Consider the following 19,522-nt stretch of genomic DNA (forward strand, 5'->3'; position numbering starts at 1 on the left):
GCTACCTTGCTAGTGTTTTGTGTGAGTATTAATTTGGGAGGAAATGAAGAGGACTTGCTAAATCCCTCACAGATTCACAGTCACAACCCAAGGGCTGGGGATGTAGCTTCTCAGTTGGTAGAGTGCTTGCCTAGAGTGCTTGCCTTGCATGCACAAAGCCCTGGGTTCAATCCCCAGCACCACCAAAAAAAAAAAAAGTTGTGGTGGCTCCTGTGGTTATAGAAAACTGGGCTCATACCACTTACCATGGAGACAACCCAAGCCAGCTCAGACTTGTGAAATGGAAGGCCAGAAAGGTGAGAGCCTCTATGAGGCCCTAAGTATGTCTGTGCTCCCCGTCATTTCTGTTTTTCTGATAAGAAAACCACATTTACATTACCACATAGGTATCAGGATATCATGGAGTCCCTCATTTGGAAGTGTCATGAACAATAAAACAGCCCATGTGAACGTCTATGCCTTCTTTTGTGTCTTTCTAAAAAGTAAAGATACTGGCACTTAGGAATTTCGGACCACAATGTAAGGGAGAGGTTCCTATCAGTCTTAATACAGGTAAGGAGAAGGGAAACTCTAAACACTACCATCTGTGGATCATTCTGCCCTTTACCTGGGCCCCTGGTGCACACAGGATGATTCCCAGCTTTGAATTGACTGTTGCTTCCAGGTCTGGATAGGATGGAAGTTTGCGATGTGGAGTTTTTGTCCTGGAGTTCCAGAAAGGCTTATATTGGGGACATGGATATTCTGGTGTATCTTAAAACGACAGATGGAAGTTCCCCCACACCTCAATGCTGCTGCTATGGCCAGATAACCATGAATTTTCCGAGCCCATCCATTGTCATTTTGCTTCCCTTCTCCCCCACATGATGATGATGATATCTGTAGGCCTGGTCTCCAGGGTCATGCAAAGAATGCCAACCAATCTTGGGGGTGGGTTACTAGTAGGAGGAACAAGATTGTTGAGATGCTTCCCCCTCACCCCTGCCTCCTGCTTCCCTGGTCCTGCAGTTAGATCCCATTGCTCTCTGTTGCCCTGGTAACCATCTCTGCAAGAAGAAACTCAAGCTCAGCAAAGCCCCCAGGTTCTCTCTGTCCTCCCAGCCTGCTTCTTGGTGGGCAGAAAGAAGTAGAGTACAAGGGGCAGACAGATCAGCCTTAGATAGCCCTGCCCAACCCCCTTCTAGACACCCAGAGGCTAAGCTCTCAGTTAAAGCTTTTTGGCCCCCACCTCACGGTTGTAATTCATACCACTCTACTTTTCTCTTTATTTTAACCATGAAAGCAGGTGCCTTACCACCACTCCCCCGGTTGGTCAGCACACAGGCCTGCTACCTTGTGGGTGACTCAAAAACTGCAAAAATTTGGAATCCCAGAGTCATCTCAGCATCTACAGCTCACTAAGACTGAGTTGTACCTCTGGGGCAGTGATTTTCAACCCTGATTATTTTAATCACCTGGAGAGCTTTTAAAAAATACAAGCTTAGGGCTGGGGATGTGGCTCAAGCGGTAGCGCGCTCACCTGGCATGCGTGCGGCCCAGGTTCGATCCTCAGCACCACATACCAACAGGGATGTTGTGTCTGCCGAGAACTAAGAAATAAATATTAAAAATTCTCTCTCTCTCTCTCTCTCTCTCTCTCTCTCTCTCTCTCTCTCTCTCCTCTCTCTCATTCTCTCTTTAAAATAAAAAAATAAAAAAAATACAAGCTTGGCCCTTCCTCATCTCATTTAATTGATTGGGGTGTGGCCTGGGCATCAGTATTTCTATAGTTTCCTGTGATTTCAGTGTGCAATAAAAGGAGGAAAGCACTACTGCTCCAGGAGGACCATTTCCTGGATTTAAGGTCTTGAACTTAAGTCATTACCTGGTGTCCTTGAGTAACTGTCGGTGGGGAGGCGGGGAGTCCTGTCCCCCAACCTTTTAGTTTCCAGAAGTCAGTCCATTTTATTTACAGCTCCCACACCCTCCACACTCCCCAATTCACCCTAACCGACAATCCCAAATCCTGCCCAGAGAGGAGGTTACCAAGGCAACCGGCTTAATCTGGTAACTGTGGCATGTGCTGGGAGAGAAGCCCTCTCCTCTTCCTATTTGGATCATAAAAAACTACCTGGGGAGCTCCAAGCCACTCCAGCCAGTTTCCCCTTTCAACCTGAGAGATACTAGGATGTCCAAAAAAACAGAGCCCAGGAAACTGATACTCAGACCTAGCTTCTTAGCCATGATTGGGTTCGTTCTTTTTATTGTTCCCTCTCCAAATCCCCAGATGGGTGTGCAGAGCTTTATTTCTGTGAACACATGCCATAGCACACATGGGACTAGATATGCACATACAGTGACATGAGTGTAGTATACACCCTGTCAGTTCCACCACCACCACTCCCAGCTATTAGCATTCCTATCCTTGCCTGGCTAGTGCACAGTACACGGGTGGAGCATTGTCCAAGGAGCCTCAACCCAGCTGGAACAGGGTGCCACTCCCTTGACCTTTAAAACTTTACCTGGATGTGTTCACACTGTCTCTATCACTCTCCTCCTGGGGGGTTGAGAGGGGATGTACCCTTAGGGACAGGAGGCTCTTGATATGAACATTAGGAATAAGGATTATTTGGAATGCAATCTGAATACACTATTCCCATTCTATTGCTATGTAACACTGTGCTTGGTGTGCTTGATGATGTTAGTTGGCAGGTGGGTTTGTCACCCATTTCTGTGGCCCTGCTTCCTTCTACCAGTGGGCTCAGGTGCCCTCATATTCCTGGTCTCCTCCCTTCTGCCTACTATTTCTTTTCACCCAAACTAGACCTGCCACAACCTGCTGCTCTCTACCTGGCTCTTACTTGCTTGCCAGTACCTGCCTCACAGGCCAGCCCTGCACCACCTACTATGCCCCACTAGAGAGGGCAGAAGGGCACCGCCCCCAGTGCCAAAGCCAATCCACCCAAGAGGGCTTCCTAGCCTTTCTTATTGGAGTTAAAGACCAGGTATTCCTGTGAGTATGGTAGAGGTGTGCAGGGTTCAGCAATCTTTGTAGGTCTCACCTGTACTGTACAGGTAGGTGAGTCCAAGTGCAGGCTACAGACCATGTCTGGCTATTTGAAATGATGCTAAGAGACCCAGTAATTCCATAAACCAGGAATCCTTCTCCGTTATTAAGTCATTCCCTCGCCTTTGCCTTTAAGATGCTGTGTCTGCTCTGAACCCAAGCCCCTGTTTCCTTCATGGTCAGCCCCAGCACCCAAGTTCAAGCCTCGCGCGGCCCGGGGGGGGGACGGACCCAGGGATGGTAGAGGCGGGAAAGGGGCGGGGACTGGGCAGGGACTAGAGAAGGGGGCGCGGTCTCTGTTCTGCCACCTTCCCCCCGGCGAGGAGCGCAGCCGCCGCTGCCGTGTCCTCTCAGCCTTGCGCTGGGCACGCTGCCTCTGCCGCCGCAGCCCGGCCCAGGCGCGGAACCCGGGGCACTGGCTCCGTTGCCTGCCCACCCTTCGGCTGCAGCCGGCATGGGCAGCCACTGAGAGCGGGCACTCCTTCCCTCTGGCACCTCCCCTGGCCACTGGCCACTGGACTTCGGCCAACAAGCCTCGGCCACCTCTAGTCCCCAGTCCGGCGCCTGGCACGGCCCTCCGCTCTGCTCCTCCGGCTCTGAGCATCGCGTTCCTGCCCCCCCCGCCCGCGCCTGGGACACCTGGGTCCCCCGGCGGCCCTTAGGAGAGGGGCGGGGGGGGTATGAAGCCTCTGGAGAAATTTTTGAAGAAGCAAACGTCGCAGCTGGCGGGACGGACGGTGGCGGGAGGTCCCGGCGGGGGTCCGGGGAGCTGCGGCGGGCCTGGAGGGGGTGGGGGACCTGGCGGGGGTGGCGGTCCAGCCGGGGGACCGCGGCCGCTGCAGCGGCGACAGAGCGTGTCTCGCCTGCTGCTCCCAGCTTTCCTCCGTGAGCCCCCCGCCGAGCCAGGGCTGGAACCGCCCACTGAGGAAGAAGGGGGAGAGCCCGCGGGGGTCGCGGAGGAGCCGGTCAGCGGGGGACCCTGCTGGCTACAGCTAGAGGAGGTGCCAGGGCCAGGGTCGCTCGGGGGCGGGGGACCCCTGCGCTCCCCTTCTTCGTACTCCTCAGATGAACTGTCCCCAGGCGAGCCCCTCACTTCACCGCCCTGGGCGCCCCTGGGCGCTCCAGAGCTGCCGGAGCATCTTCTGAACCGGGTTCTGGAACGGCTGGCTGGAGGGGCCACCAGGGACAGCGGCGCCTCAGGTAAGAAGTCCACAGGCTCATCCATCCCTGAGCAGGGGGTGCCCGTGGTTCCTCTTCTTGCCCTTGGAGAGTGGGAATGGCCCTGAGCCTGGGTGTGGATTTGAGGGCTCCCCCTAAACCGGGTAGGGACTGAGCTAAGCCACAGACCCTGTCTCAAGCACAAGAGGAGCAGCAGTGCCCACCTTCATTCCCGTAGCTGTCTCACCCACCAGGGAAGAAGCTAAGCCTCCTCTCCTTTAGCTACCCTTCCCCTCCTCTGGACATTTTAGCCACCATCTCCCATGGGTCCCTGCTGTTGACTGCCTCCTCCTGTGCCCTTAAATGGGGACCTGACATATTAAAATGGAAGCTTCTGAGCTCAACCTGTGCCGCCTTCGAAACGTGCCCAAGGCCTGAAAAACCTGACAGGAGTCCCTGACTGTGTAAAAGCCCCAGAGCACAGGCCAGCCCACTTGATAAATCAGCGTGGACAAGGCTGCCTTTGGGGGTTAGGCAAAGGCATCTTCCTTAGCAGCTTGGTAGGGGCAAGCATTCTATTTGGGGATGGACTCAGTGTTTGTGAAGAAAGGGGTCTCAGCATCAGGGCCTGGGCATCAGGGCCCTGCAACATCCAGGGGAGTTGGGGCTTTTCTGGCTCCCACCCTTCCGGTGTCAGGCCTTTGCTCTTGGCTGCTTTAAAAAATAATAACCACACCCTGAGAGGCTTATTCCCTAAATGATGATGCTATTTCACCCCTCCCCATCAGCACCTTACTAAGGGGCCTTTAAGAAAACTGAGTCCCAAATTACTGGTTAGTGCTGAGGTAGAAGATCTCGGACTCTTAGGTCCAACTCTTGACAAGCATTAAGCATAGGAGGGTCTGAGGTTTGAAGCCCAAGTTGAGACCCTAAAGATGGGTGAGGGATTACACTTTGCTCTTAGCTCTCTGCAAGGAACTCCAACCTAGGTGTGTGGAGTGGGACACCTCCCCTAGATTTTTCTCAAGGTCTGGGTCCTCTCCTTTGGCTCAGGCTACAGTTGCCCTGGGGAGCTGACACCTTTTGGATTTAATTAGAAAAATATCAGACACACACAGCTCTCCTAACCATAACTTCCCGCCTACACCACACACCCTGTGTCTCTATGACACATTCCCTGGGGAGGCTGTGCATTGGACCAGAGCCTGCTTTGGAAGAGACAGATGCCAAACTATAGCCCCCATATCAGCATCTCCCCCACTCTGTCCCATGCTCCTCTTTTGCTCTGTCTTTGCTTTCCTGTGAAGATAAAGAGACCTCCTTATTCCTAGTCAGTGTTCCTGGAGCTGGGGGTCAGGGCTGAGAGATCTCTGACTTACTTCAGAATATAGCAGTGTAGCTAGGTAAAGAGGAAAAGGGAGAAACTGTCTTTGCCCTTTCACAGGGGGCTGGTGCTACAGACTCTGCTCTCTCCCCTGGGGTGAGGCTCCTGAATTGATTATTACCCATATTATCTGGCCAAGCAGGCTGGATCCCCAGAGTAACTGGTTTGGGAAAGCCCAAACCAGTCCCAGAGTGAATTGAGAATCAGCTTAAACTGCCACCCTGATACTTCCATTATAACCCATGTTCTCAAGCCATTTTGGTTTCCTCCCAGGGCTTGTAGGAGGAAAGGGCTTACAGAAGGTCCTCCACACCTAGCCAGAGCCTCTCGAACATCTGGGCAGCCCCATCTGACCACTAGGTTCTACCCTGACACTTTGCCCTTCTTCCAACATATTGAGAAAAGAGCAAAGATGCAGGAATCGGGGTTCTTCCAGCTCCAGGCAAGTCCCTTCTAGCACTGGGCCTCAGTTTCTCATTTGTGAAATGAAAATGGTTGAAATAGATGATTTTGTGTTGGTTCTTCTTCATCTTCATAGCTAGAATTGATGGCCTGAGATGGTGAGCCAAGGTCTGTCAAAAGCCTTGGTTTTGTCCTGGAGCAGTGCCTGGGGACCTGGCCCTAACCTGTCCTGGTGAAGACACCTGGCTCCCTCCCTGTGCCCTGCCTGTGTGTGCCAGGAGGCTTTGCCCCACCCCAGGGCTGGGCGACCTTGTACCCGGCTGACTGGCTGAGCCAGGCCCAGACAGGGGTGTGGAAGGGAAAAGGGTGGTGAGAGGAGCCCCTCCCCTCCACCCTTCCATCATTAACCCTTGCATCTCTGGACATCTAGAGTACACAAGCTTTCTATTTAAAGCCTCTGAGATCAAAGAGATGGCAGTCCCTCCCTCTCCATTTTAATGGGTCTCGTTCCCACCTGTCTGGGTGGAACTCAAAGTAGTGAGGTAGGGAGCAAGGAGGGGAGGAGGGATACACACACATACCACTGACCCTAACCTCTCTGTTTGGAAGTTCTCTTTGTCTAGAGACCCTTCTGTGGGCTACTTCATTTTTCAGGCAGTTCTCGGGCTTGGTGTACTATCTGACCAACTTTCCACATATACCAAAGAGAAGTATGCGTTGCTGTCAAAGGCACACCTCCTTCCCTCCAGCTGCCTTGGCAGCTGCCAGCCCCACCCCCGCGACAGCTGCCCAGGATCTTCACACATGTGTGTGCACGTGTGCAGAGCATGACAAGGCAGGTGGCCGGGGCTCCAGCCTGCCTAAAGAGAACTTGCCCTTGGAGGCCAGAGAAGGAGTGCAGGATTTCCAGTCTGGTCCTAGAAGTGCCCTTTTGACATTCGTGGCACCCATTGATCTCCACAGATATCTTGCTTGATGACATCGTCCTTACCCACTCCCTCTTCCTCCCAACGGAGAAATTTCTACAGGAACTACATCAGTAATATCCTTTTGTGGAATTTGTAAAAGATAGGCCAGGAGGCAGCCCATTTTCTCTATCCCACATGTGACATCAGAGCCCTTGCTCTCCCCTAGAAAATATACCCAGCTTTTCAGTTCACCAGCTGTGTCTCTTTAGGTAGATCACCTCACCTCCAGGGGCTTCCAGTTCTTCTGTAAAATGGAGGTAAATAATACCTGCCCTGCCTACCTATGGCCTGCTGCGAAGATCAATCTGATAGTAGATGTGAGAGTTCTTTGGCAACTGCAAAGACCTGTATAGATGTAAGGTGTTATTATCCTAATAAGGGTGCCTCTCTTCCCACTGAATTATTCTTCTAAACGTCTGGTTGTCCAGTGCATTATTACAGAGGCTGCTGTCAACATCAGGTCTTGGCTGGGCTTCAGTAGGAGACCCTGGCCAGTGCAGATGAGCCACTGGCCAGCCTGTTCATTAGATCTCATATAAGCAGATAGCCTTTCACTGAATTATTTTAGAACCTAATTCTTAATGTCAGGTCACTGAGTAAGTAGAATGTCTTAGATTCTCTTAGCAACATCAAGCCTCACAAAGCAATAAAGTTAGGTTTGGGGGTGCAACTGTAAGCTCTGGGCCCTGGGCTGGCCAGAGGATGGGATGGGTCTTGGGCAGGGTATTCGTAAGTGAAAAGCTAACAGGAAATGGATGTGATCAGGTGGATGCCATCACTACCTATTCTATGCAAAAACCTGGGCTGGCACAGGAGAAGGTCTTGGCTCCAGGACCCCTGGCTCCTAGAGAATATTTGGGGGTAGTTTAGCCTGCCATTGCTTCCCTTCCCAATTTCCTCAGGCTTGCCTGTCCATGGCTTTTTCTTGACTTAGGGGTCAGCTTTGTTCGGGCAGGGGTCCTGGAGGGCCCTGAGGGGCTAGGCCGGAAGCAGGCCTGTCTAGCCATGCTACTCCATTTCTTGGACACCTACCAAGGGCTGCTACAGGAGGAAGAGGGGGCCGGCCACATCATCAAGGTGGGCCTGGGGAAGAAAAGGTGGGTGAGCAAGCTATTAGCTCTGGAAGGAAGCCCTTTTGAAGGAGACATACTCCTCAAGTTGGGTATCTGGAAGCAAAAGATGTCATTGGGTCTTGGATTATATGGTTCTTCTATGCTCAAAGGCATGGAGTCCCTGCCCCGGCCCTTGCAGAAAGCGGTACCTGGAATGAAACCCCTGTCGTCCTCTTCTCAGGATCTGTACCTGCTGATTATGAAGGATGAATCCCTTTACCAAGACCTCCGAGAGGAAACACTGAGGCTGCACCAGCTTGTGGAGACAGTGGAGCTGAAGTGAGGGAAAATGGGTTGCTGGAGGGGTCAGGAAAGAGGTCCCCTGAATTCCTCTATTACAGGGGCTACCTCTGGTTCTTTGGCTCAACATAGTGTTGTTGTTGTCCTGTGTATGTGTGTGTATATGTGTGTGTGTGTATGTGTGTCTGTATGAATATGTGTTTTGTACCAGGGATTGAAACCAGAGGTGCTTAACCACTGAGCAATATCCTCATCCCTTTTTATGTTTTATTTTGAGACAGAGTCTTGCTTAGGGCCTTGCTAAGTTGCTGAGGCTGGCTGTGAACTTGCAATCCTCCTGCCTCAGCCTCCCGAGTTGGGATTACAGTTATGCACCACTGCACCTGACTTCGATATGGTTTTATTTTAGTCCCTTTCTCTTACTGAAGGGTGACACAGAGCACTGTGTCCAGTCATTTTTATTGTCCATTCACCCATCCATTTGCCTGTTAATCTAGTGGTGAACTAGTTAATATTTAACAACTAATGCTCAGGAGAAAGAGCCTTGATTCTTAGCTTTTGCTGATTCCATGGCATAAATTCTATCATCGTTTTTGATTTTAAGCTACTGTCATGATGTCATTGAATATGGAATAGAGAAGAGATGTGTGTGGTAGCTAGATGTTATATAGCGTTTCCACAGTACTGATACACTAGAGGTAAAAATCTCAAAAGCACAGATAATAATAAACTGTACCAAAACAATTAGCATACTTCCTTTTATGTAATAATTTATTTGAGCACATGTTTATAAAATGTGTGTTTATACACACATACTTGCATATTTTAATGGCTGTGTTAAACATAAGTTGGCAAAATCCCTCAAAATTGAACTTGTGAGCTGCCTTCAGGACACCACTGCATTTCTTCATCCCTTCTGCCCTTTCAGTTTTCTCTTTTCCATTCCCACCACCATGGCCCTTGTGTAGGCCTCTTTAACTCTCACTTGGATTTCTTTTTTCTTTTCTTTTGATACCAGGGATTAAACCTAGAGGTACTTAATCATTGAGCCATGTCCCCAGCCCTATTCTTTTTAATTTTTTTAAATTGTCAATGGACCTTTATTTTATTTATTTATATGTGGTGCTGAGAATTGAACCCAGTGCCTCACACATGCTAGGCAAGTGCTCTACCACTGAGCCACAAACCCAGCCCTCCCTAGCCCTTTTTTTATAGCTTATTTAGAGACAGGGTTTCACTAAGTTGCTAAGGGTCTTGCTAAGTTGACGAGGCTGGCTTTGAACTCACAATCCTCCTGCCTCAGCCTCCTGAGCTGCTGGGATTACAGGTGTGTGCCACCACACCCAGCTCTTACCTGGATTATTGCCGCAGCCTCCTACTCAGGGCTTCAGCTTGTGGCCTTGCATATTTCTCCCTTTCTTTACATTGACAACAGAGAGATCTTTCAAACTTGTATAAACAATACCATCACACTCCTGTTCCAAAAGCATCCACACTCTCTCACTACCTCTAAGACAAAGCTAAACATCTGAATACAGCATTCAACACCCTTCTCTTTCTGCCTTCTGTTGATCCTTCCCACCTCATATCCCACATCTTTTTCTACCCTTGACACTCCCTATATAGCCCACCATTCTCTCAACTCCTGTGCTTTCCCAGATTCCTGTTGTTGCTTATATCATACACCCAGAATGCCTTCCTCCCACCTCTTTCACTTCCTGTTGTCCTTCAAGGCCTAGGTCAAATGCCATCTTCTCCATAAAAGTGTCACACAGATCCTCCTTTTAGGAATAGCTTTCAACATCTCTCTCCTGTGCCTTTTTCACATCACCAATACCTCCTGCCTGGTGTTAGAAGTAGCTGTATACACGTCTGTCTCCCTCCCAGATTGTGAAGTCCTTGTTGGCAAAATTCAGAAAACATCTGATGGCCTACTACCTACCATGTGCCAAGCAGTGTGCTAGGCCCTGGAGGATGAAAAAAAAATTTCAGTAAGAACAAATCCCAGTCCTCAAAAGTTCTCAGTCTCATAGAGGAAATAAGACATGAACATAAGCAATATTGTCCCAATATTTACAGCATTTGTGGCAAGCAAGTGACCTTTCCTGGTGGGGGGTGGATCAGAGAAGAACTGGTGGAAAAAGTGGCATTTGATTTGAGTCACTTGTCCCATGCTGGTCATTGTCCTCTCTTCTGATCCCTTTAACCACCTTCTGAAAGTGGAGCTGGTATGTCCTTGACCCAATTCTAATATCCTTGCTTAATGTTGCCTGCTTAGTACTCCAAATGCTCAGCAGAGCTTGCTGATGCCCCATGTGTCTGTACCAGGATCCCAGAGGAGAGCCAGCCACCCAGCAAGCAGGTAAAGCCACTCTTCCGCCATTTCCGTCGGATAGATTCCTGTCTCCAGACCCGAGTGGCTTTTCGGGGCTCAGATGAGAGTAAGTATCACCATTAGCAAAGGCAGGGCTTCCCAAGTGACTCGGGAGGATTGTGGTGTATCTGAGTTTTGAGTACCATCAGAGGAGTCTCCCTGTGTAGTGGAAGTAGATAGTACACTTATCTTCAGAGGCCAGCCTCTAGTATAGACCAGAGGTGCCCTGGAGGGGCTGGTACCTACCTGTGTTGAAAAGCTGCTTTCCTGTCTCTGTGCAGTCTTCTGCCGAGTCTACATGCCTGACCACTCTTACGTGACCATACGTAGCCGACTCTCAGCATCTGTGCAGGACATTCTGGGCTCTGTGACAGAGAAGCTGCAGTATTCAGAGGAGCCCGCAGGGCGTGAAGATTCCCTCATTCTGGTAGCTGTGGCTTCCTCAGGAGGTAAGGATCAATGCCCTGGGGCTGAGACAAAGACTGAATTCTAGGTCTTTGCTACTCAAAGTATGATCCTGAGACAAGCCTCATGTGCATCTCCTGGGAGCATTTTAAAAAATCTCAGACCCTACCCCAGACATTCTGGATCAGAATCTCCATTTGGCTAAAAAAGACCTTCGGGGGATTAAAGTTTGGGAAACAATAGCCCAGTACCCTGGGATTCTGATTTGAGTGCTGCCTCTCACTCACCTGGGGATTGGGTTCTAGTTCTTTTTTCAGGGTAAAGACAGGGTGGTAGGGCATGGCGGCACATACATGTAATCCCAGCTGCACAGGAGATTGAAACAGGAGGATCATAAAGTCAAGGCCAGCCTGGGAAATGTAGTGAGACCCTGTCTCAAAAACTACAAATGGCTGGTATATAGCTTGATGGTAGAGCACTTGCCTAGCATATGCTAGGCCCTGGGTTCAGTCCCCAGTACCACAAAAACAACACAAAAAGATGCAGGGGTTCTAATCTCTGTGGGGAGACAGAAGGTCTGCAGTGTATCTTATTTTCCTCTAAGAAAAAAAGTCCTGCCTTTCCAATGTCACAGGGACAAAAGAATGAGGGGAGGAAAAAAAAAAAGCTATGAAAGAATGTTGGAGGTTAAAAAAAAAAGAAAGATTATAAATGCAAAAAAAAATAAATATGATAAGTATGGCAGATAAATATGGCATCAACTGGTGACAGCATGAGTCCCACTGGTCTAGAATGTGTCAGTGCAGGGCTAGGTGTTCTGGATGCGAAAGGAGACAGGGCCTGGGATGTGTGAGGGAAGGGGTGAGGGGCGCTAAGCAGCCTGTTCTCCTGCAGAGAAGGTCCTTCTCCAGCCTACTGAGGACTGTGTTTTCACCACACTGGGCATCAACAGCCACCTGTTTGCCTGTACTCGGGACAGTTATGAGGCCCTGGTAAGACAAGGTTTTGGCTGGGAGCAAGGGCTGAGGGGGCACTGTGAACAGTCCCACACCCTGCCACCAGGAGCCCAGCCCCTCTGTCCCTGCCTATCACAGGTGCCCCTCCCTGAAGAGATCCAGGTCTCCCCTGGAGACACAGAGATCCACCGAGTGGAGCCAGAGGATGTAGCCAACCACCTTACTGCCTTCCACTGGGAGCTATTCCGATGTGTGCATGAGGTGGGGACTGAGGCTGGTGCTGGGCATGGGGCAGGAGAGAGAAATGAGCCAATGGGAGTCAGTGTTTGAAGCAGACCCTCCTGGTTAGATGGCTCAATTGCAGCATGCCCTTGGGCAATGCACAGTCAGGACCTCCCCAAGTCTTCTCAAAAAATGGCAGAGAGAGACTCCATACCTGAATGATTTAGGGCCAAAGCACAGCTTACCCAGAAACTGACTCAGGGTAATTTTAAAATATTCACTGTTAAAAGAATTTTTTTAAAAAGGTAAGCGACAATAATGTCTCTCGGGTGGTTGTCTTGAGGAGAAGTCAGCCTTTAGCAGGTGCCTGGCACCTAGTAAATGCTCAATAGATGGTGATATCCTATTAACCTTGGTTCTCTCTCGCTTCTTGTCCCCCCCCCCCTCACGCTCTGGGCTCCTGCCTCCTCCATCTCCTCGCGCCCTGCGCTGCCATCTTCCCACCTATGCCCTGACACCTCGGTGGCCCCTCCGTCACTGCGGGTGTAGCTGGAGTTCGTGGACTACGTGTTCCACGGGGAGCGCGGTCGCCGGGAGACAGCCAACTTGGAGCTGCTGCTGCAGCGCTGCAGCGAGGTCACGCACTGGGTGGCCACGGAGGTGCTGCTCTGTGAGGCCCCGGGCAAGCGCGCGCAGCTGCTCAAGAAGTTCATCAAAATCGCAGCCATGTGAGTGTGGCCAGCCGCGACGGGGAGAGGGGCACCCAGAGGCTCGGCAGCCGCAAGCTGCCAGATGCCCCCTAACCCTGCCCCGCACTCCTCAGCTGCAAGCAGAACCAGGACCTGCTGTCCTTCTACGCTGTGGTCATGGGGCTGGACAACGCTGCCGTGAGCCGCCTGCGGCTCACCTGGGAGGTGAGGAACCACCCTCCTTCCTTCTCTTGCCACGGAGCTAGCTCAGTCATCCCGTTTCAGCGATCTTGGCATCCGGGGCTCACCCCAGTTCCGTCTCCTGTGGTTACCAATAGTCTTTGTGCCGTTTGGAAGCAGGCGCCCTCTTCTGGCAACTATAGCCCCAGGTCACAGCTTGTGTCACCTCTTCTTGGTGCAAATTGGTAAAAAGCCAAATTCCCAGACTGAGAGGAACTGACCTTAGGAGTAGGGCTGAGTTTCAGGCAGCAACCAGGTGGCTTTGCTATGCTCCTTGTCATAGTACATGCATGACCAGAAGTCTCACTTTCCCCAGAAAAATTCAGTCCTCTGGGTTCTTTCAACTTCTGGACTTTTCCAAGGACTGACTACTTCCCCACCCACTGGCTTCCCACCGCTGAGCAAGATATGCCAGCCCTTTCCCCTTCTAATGCTGGGAATTAGTCAGATGTTCCTGTGAAATCCGAGGTGCTCCACTCTGACATCTCTTCTTCTTCCTTCAAACTCTGCAGAAGCTGCCAGGGAAATTCAAGAACTTGTTCCGCAAATTTGAGAACCTGACAGTGAGTGGGTTTGGCTCTTTCCACTGCCCTTGGACTTTCATCCCTGTTCTCGTAAACCCTCTGCCTTCAGCTTCCTTTTCAAGGTTTTTAGTGCCTGGGACACTGGTCCTCTACCCACCATGCAGGAAGGGGAAGGGTGGAAGTATTGCTACCCTGTTTTCCCTGGAGGAGGGGAGGAGAGCAATAAGCCCCTCCCTGTCACACACCCAGCTAGACACCCACACACCCCTCTAGCTGATTGGGCAGGGAGATGAGGGAGAGAGTGGGAGACATGTTTGGGGTACACTGAGCCCATCTGTCTCTTATCCCTCTTCTGTGGAATGCTAGGATCCTTGCAGGAACCACAAAAGCTATCGAGAAGTGATCTCCAAAATGAAGCCCCCTGTGATTCCCTTCGTACCTCTGATCCTCAAAGGTGAGAGAGTCACTGCCACACGGTGGTTCTCCTCTCCACATTTCCTTCTCCCAAGCCCCAGTTCTGACTCTCAGTCCCCTCTCAGCTCAGCTCTATGTGTCCTACTGAGGAGACTTCCAGACTGAAGAATAGACTGGCATATAGGACCCTCCCCCTGAGGAGGGGGAGGGTCCTATATGCCGTGGCCCTTTGAACCTCCTCTCCTCTGTGTGCCTCAAATTTGACTCTCTTCTTCCCCTAGACCTGACATTCCTACACGAGGGGAGTAAGACCCTCATAGATGGCTTGGTGAACATTGAGAAGCTGGTGAGTGGTTCTGCCAACTCTCTGTCCATGAGTGAGGGGCTTTGTCCTCCCCCTCTCTCCTGTCACCTTCCTAAAATAGAAGTCTTCCTCCATGGTACCCAGCTTGCCTAACAGACTCTCGACTGTCTCCCTGGTGGCATCACTGTGGCAACCCACCCATGGGTGGCAAAGCTGACAGGCCGCTTGGGGGCAACTCTACCCGCCAACCCACCTGGTACCCACCTACACCCTCTCCTTTGGTCCTTCAAAAACCCTTCAGAACTGGGAACTTGAGAGAGTAAAACCAACAAAGTTGGAGAATGGAGGTGGGGGGTGTGTAAGGGGGAAGCATCTTTCTGTGCCCTTTTCAGGGCTTATTTCTTGTCATCTCCCAGCATTCAGTGGCGGAGAAAGTGAGGACAATCCGTAAATACCGGAGCCGGCCCCTCTGTGAGTGCCCAGTACCCGGGGTTCTAAGAGTGTTTTGGGTGGAGCACTGGCTGAGTGGGAAGGTTAAGGGGACCTCTGTCCTTCAACATGTTTTTACTTACACGGGTCGGGTCCGTCCTCCATTCTCTCCTTGTGCCTCCTGCCAAACACCTATCCTAATCTTAATGCTTTGCCTGGTGTATGGAGAGGAAGAAGGGAGGCTGGGAGCCTGACTGCCTCTCCCTCCCTGCCCCCCAGGCCTGGACATGGAGGCCTCCCCTCACCACCTGCAGACAAAGGCCTATGTGCGCCAGTTCCAGGTCATCGACAACCAGAACCTCCTCTTCGAGCTCTCCTACAAGCTGGAGGCTAATAGTCAGTGAAAATGGAGGGGCTGGGCTGCCCCCACCAGAGTCCTTGGCACCTGGCACTCAAGCACTTTGCACGATGTCCCAACAAATTCACATGGAATTTATTTCCTCTGGAACAACTTCCTGCCCCATGGGGAAGAGTCAGATGGACTTACCTGGATTCATATGCTCATAAGCTTATTCATCCTTCTGAAATCCCTTTACCCTTGCTCTTTCACGCCCCAACTACACTAGGTGTGTTCCTGCCTTTTTGAGGAAAAGGGGATAGAGTGCTCCTTCCTCTGTCACCTCCCAGTGAGGTCTGTTCCAGAGATGGCATTTCCAGCCTCTTCTTCCCAAGCAGCAACTCACAAGACAGGCATTGTGGAGGCACTGGCAGCTTTCTTCCCCACTGCCTGTCTGGCTTCCCCTTAGTCAGGGCTGGGAGCCCTGGATGTATCCCTGGGATTATTATCCTGTGTGTGTGTGTGTGTGTGTGTGTGTGTGTCCGTGTCCCCTCTCGGGGAGCAGGAGTGCATCTGGCGATGGAGGGAGGGTGTTATGTGTGCTGGGGGGGATTTTTCCTTCTGTTTGGTGCTACCCTTGTCTGCTCTGCCCTAGGGATAGCTTAATGTGCTCCCCCACCCACTCCCGCTCAGTGCCTCCTGCTGCCCTGCATGCCCAGGCTTGTGAGCCAAGCTGCTCCCAAGGGCAAAGAGCAGCAGCAGGTGGGAGGGTTACCCATCAGCCCTGTGAGTCTCCCACCCAGACCTCCCCAAGATCCCTAGATGGGCTCTCATGAGATGGTAAAAGATGCTCAGGGAAACACAGGCCTAAGCTGCCTATAGGACCCTTCCTCTGCCTTGCAGAGGGGCACAGCAGTCTCAGGAGTTAGGGGTGCCTGCTCTCCCTACTCCTGCTCTTTGGGGTGTCTCTTTGCTAACAAGGGCATTGTCATCCCCCTTCTGGCTCTTGTATCTGATGCTAACAACACAGTCTCTGTCCCTTTCTCCCAGTCTTGACACCCCTTGGTCCTCCCCATAGAGCTGGGTGGGGTGGATCTCTGTAAAATAACAGGACTGGCAGATTCCTGAAAGTGGGGGGAGAAGGAGCAGGCAGAGACTGTAGAGGTGAAACTGGACTCTGACAAAGCCTTTGTTACCTCTGTCTCTGTTCCCTTTCCCATTATAGGGCTCCATGGCTGCAGGGTGCAGGGGCTCCTGGCAGCTACTGGGTGAGGTTTCCTGGCACAGCCTCACCCGCCTTCCTGGCACTACTCTTTCCCTTTTGAATAGGCAGTGGTGGCAGTGGCAGCAGTAAAAGTGGCTGCTGCTCCTGCTCTGGGGTGTATATATTTTTTACCCAAAGCTCTGGAATTGTAAATTTATTTTTTAAAACTCAAAGAGGGAAAGAGCCTTGTATAATATGTAAACATTGTATCATAGGTTATGTTGTACAGTCCCTTTTATACAGAGGTCTGGTTCCTGTTTCAAAAACTATCTGTGGACATACACAGGCACCATGCCCCGCCCACCCACTGCAGCCCTCACAGTGACCATGGCCCCTCCTACACCCTGCAACTGCTGATGCCTGCTTCTATCCCTGAAGCCCTGGACTTTCCACCCTTCCTCCTGAACCCTCTCAGCAGCCTTCTCGCTCCAGTTCCCCACCCCTCCTTGAACATGGTAACCCCCTGGCTGCTTGCCCCTTGCCTTGACGCTGCCCTGCTGCTTTCCAGGGGCTCGCCAGCCCACACCCCACTTCCCACAGCTTTAACAGAGTGAACTGTGTGTATTGTACAGCTCGGTTGTCATTGCAGAATCTGCTGGGTGGAGAGAAAGCCGATAAAGTCTATGAATCAACTGCCTGCTGTTCTCCGTTCTGTTTCTCTGAGGCTGGGGAAAGGCTGAGGGATGGGAGAGGGAATGGCCTCTCAGGGCTCAAAGCCCCTCAGCAGGACTGTCTGGAGTGACTTGGAAAGTGTGGGTGAGAGGAAAAGGAGCCAACCTCACAAGACCTGTCACTAGTGACTAGAACTTGGAAGAGTGGACATTTTTGTTCTTACATGGTATATGTATGTGATTGGTGTTTAATGCTAACTCTGTAAGGTAGAAGATGGAGACTGAGCAGCCCCAGAAGAAGATCCAAGTTATAGGGTGAGAGATGGGACAGAACTTGAACCCCAACCCAGGCCTATCTGTTGCCTATTCATTCAGCCAACGGCTATGAGTTCTACCAAGGCACATGGAGCCTAGTGTTATTCTCAGGAGATGGTTAAGCTCCAGGAAACACACACTCAAACAGCTGCATGGGAGCCCTTAATCTCATCTGTTCAATCTTCTTCAGAAAACGGTGCTTTCATCCACCCAGGTTTTCAAGGCAACATTCTAGGAATCACCCTTGATGCCTCTGTTTTTCCCCCCATCCTCACTCACCTCATTGGCCAGTCCCACCAGCTATAATTCCAGAACATATCCTGATTGACCCACTTCTCTAAGTCTCCCTTGTGACCACCCTAGTCCATCCCACCTTCATATCTTCTTTGGATGGCTACACAGCCTCTGACCTTGTCTCTCAGCTTCCTCTCTCTAGTCCATCCCATCTGCTACCAGTCAGGACTCCATAGGGCAGCCAGATGCTTTGTGTGTGTGTGTGTGTGTGTGTGTGTGTGTGTGTGTGTGTGTATTGCCTCACACATACTAGGCAAGCACTCTGCCACGGAGCTGCTACGTTCCCAGCCCTGAGTCCCATTAAGAGAAGTTGAAGTAATCTTTACATGAGAAGTAAAAATAGTGGTTACTCAATGGGGTCAACCAGGCAGGGGCATGAAGAAGCCCTCTGGTGTGATAGAAATGTTTTTATATTGTGAACATTATTATGAATATACTATGAACATTACACAGGGTGTGTATGCACTCATTGGGTTCATAGGGTAAAATCTACATTTTATCATAGTTATGTTATAGCTCAAAGCAATTCAGATTGTAATCCTAAATTCAGAGTGTCACCCATTTTCAATAATACAGATTAAAAATCAAAATCCTCCCTCCCTGTCCACATCTCCTACCCTTTTGTCACTCACTCACTCTGCTCTAACTACACTGATCACTTTCTTGTTCCTGAATCACCTAACACTCATTTTTACATTTGCGGTTTCCTCAGCCTTGTCTGACCATTTGATATCAAGATCCGGACCCTCCCTCTTTGCCCCTCCCTCACTGCCCCTCCAGAGCCTCCTTTTTTTCCTTCCAGGAACTCCTCATACATGTTTCTTTGTATATTTGCTTAGTGTTTACCTGCTCCACCTTAGCTCCATGAGTGTGTCTTGTTCATGATCTAGTACTCAGAATTATATCTGGTCTATAGAAAATTGTTCATTACATATTTTTATTTTTTTTAATATTTATTTTTTATTTTTTTTAATATTTATTTTTTTAGTTTTCGGCGGACACAGCATCTTTGTTTGTATGTGGTGCTGAGGATCGAACCTGGGCCGCACGCATGCCAGGCGAGTGCGCTACCGCTTGAGCCACATCCCCAGCCCCATTACATATTTTTAAAAATATTTATGTATTTTTAGTTGTAGTTGGACACAATACCTTTATTTTATTTATTTTTATGTGGTTCTGAGGATCGAACCCAGGGCCTTGCACATGCTAGGTGAGCACTCTACTGCAGAGCCACAACCCTAGCCCTCAATACATATTTAAAATTTTTTTTTGTAGTTGTAGATGGACAGAATGCCTTTATTTTATTTATTTTTTTATGTGGTGCTGAGGATCGAACCCAGGGCCTCACGCATGCTAGGCAAGCACTCTGCTACTGAGCTACAGCCCCAGCCCAATACATATTTCTTTTTTAGTTGTTAATGAACCTTTATTTTTTATTTATTTATATGAGGTGCTGAGAATCTAACTCAGTGCCTCATACATGCCAGGCAAGCGCTCTACTACCGAGCCACAACCGCAGCTCTGTTCAATATGTATTTGTTGAGTAAATAATGAGATTGGTTGAAATGGGAGCCAGAAGACAGGCACAAGACACAAGATGATAAGTGCTCTAGGGGTTAAGCCAAGGGGGTTCACTCTTGGCCTGGGGATGGGGAGGACAGAATAAGAGACATTTTCTTGGAAGAGATGACCCAGACCTCAAAGGAGGGATCGGGTTTGGTAGTGAAAGCATGGAAGTGGGAAATTAGGGATTAAGCACTGGAAAGCACTTGGGAACTGGGCCTTTTTAGCATGGAGAGCTACTTCTGCCCTATAGGACTGCTCATTAGGGGAG

General features: G+C 50.4%; 1 protein-coding gene across 1 annotated transcript; it reads left to right on the forward strand.

Annotated features, from left to right (window-relative positions):
- The first annotated feature begins 3,726 nt into the window (after nucleotides 1-3,726).
- On the forward strand, nucleotides 3,727-15,271 carry Rapgefl1 (Rap guanine nucleotide exchange factor like 1). The gene is made up of 15 exons (XM_026387108.2): nucleotides 3,727-4,246; nucleotides 6,954-7,032; nucleotides 7,900-8,035; nucleotides 8,252-8,349; nucleotides 10,639-10,751; nucleotides 10,966-11,133; nucleotides 11,984-12,081; nucleotides 12,184-12,306; nucleotides 12,817-12,995; nucleotides 13,091-13,181; nucleotides 13,709-13,759; nucleotides 14,087-14,174; nucleotides 14,416-14,480; nucleotides 14,855-14,909; nucleotides 15,147-15,271. Exons 1-15 carry the CDS (start codon nucleotides 3,727-3,729, stop codon nucleotides 15,269-15,271), a joined length of 1,989 nt encoding a protein of 662 aa, XP_026242893.2.
- The last annotated feature ends 4,251 nt before the right edge of the window (nucleotides 15,272-19,522 follow it).

The sequence above is a fragment of the Urocitellus parryii genome, chromosome 7 (genome assembly GCF_045843805.1).
Source record: "Urocitellus parryii isolate mUroPar1 chromosome 7, mUroPar1.hap1, whole genome shotgun sequence".
In the NCBI taxonomy this organism is placed as follows: Eukaryota; Metazoa; Chordata; class Mammalia; order Rodentia; family Sciuridae; genus Urocitellus; species Urocitellus parryii.

Coding starts and splice junctions, on each gene's coding strand:
- Rapgefl1 (XM_026387108.2), top strand. CDS start 3,727: ATGAAGCCTCTGGAGAAATTTTTGAAGAAGCAAACGTCGCAGCTGGCG. Junction 8,036..8,251: donor GGGCCGGCCACATCATCAAG/GTGGGCCTGGGG, acceptor TCCTCTTCTCAG/GATCTGTACCTGCTGATTAT. Junction 12,307..12,816: donor TATTCCGATGTGTGCATGAG/GTGGGGACTGAG, acceptor CTGCGGGTGTAG/CTGGAGTTCGTGGACTACGT.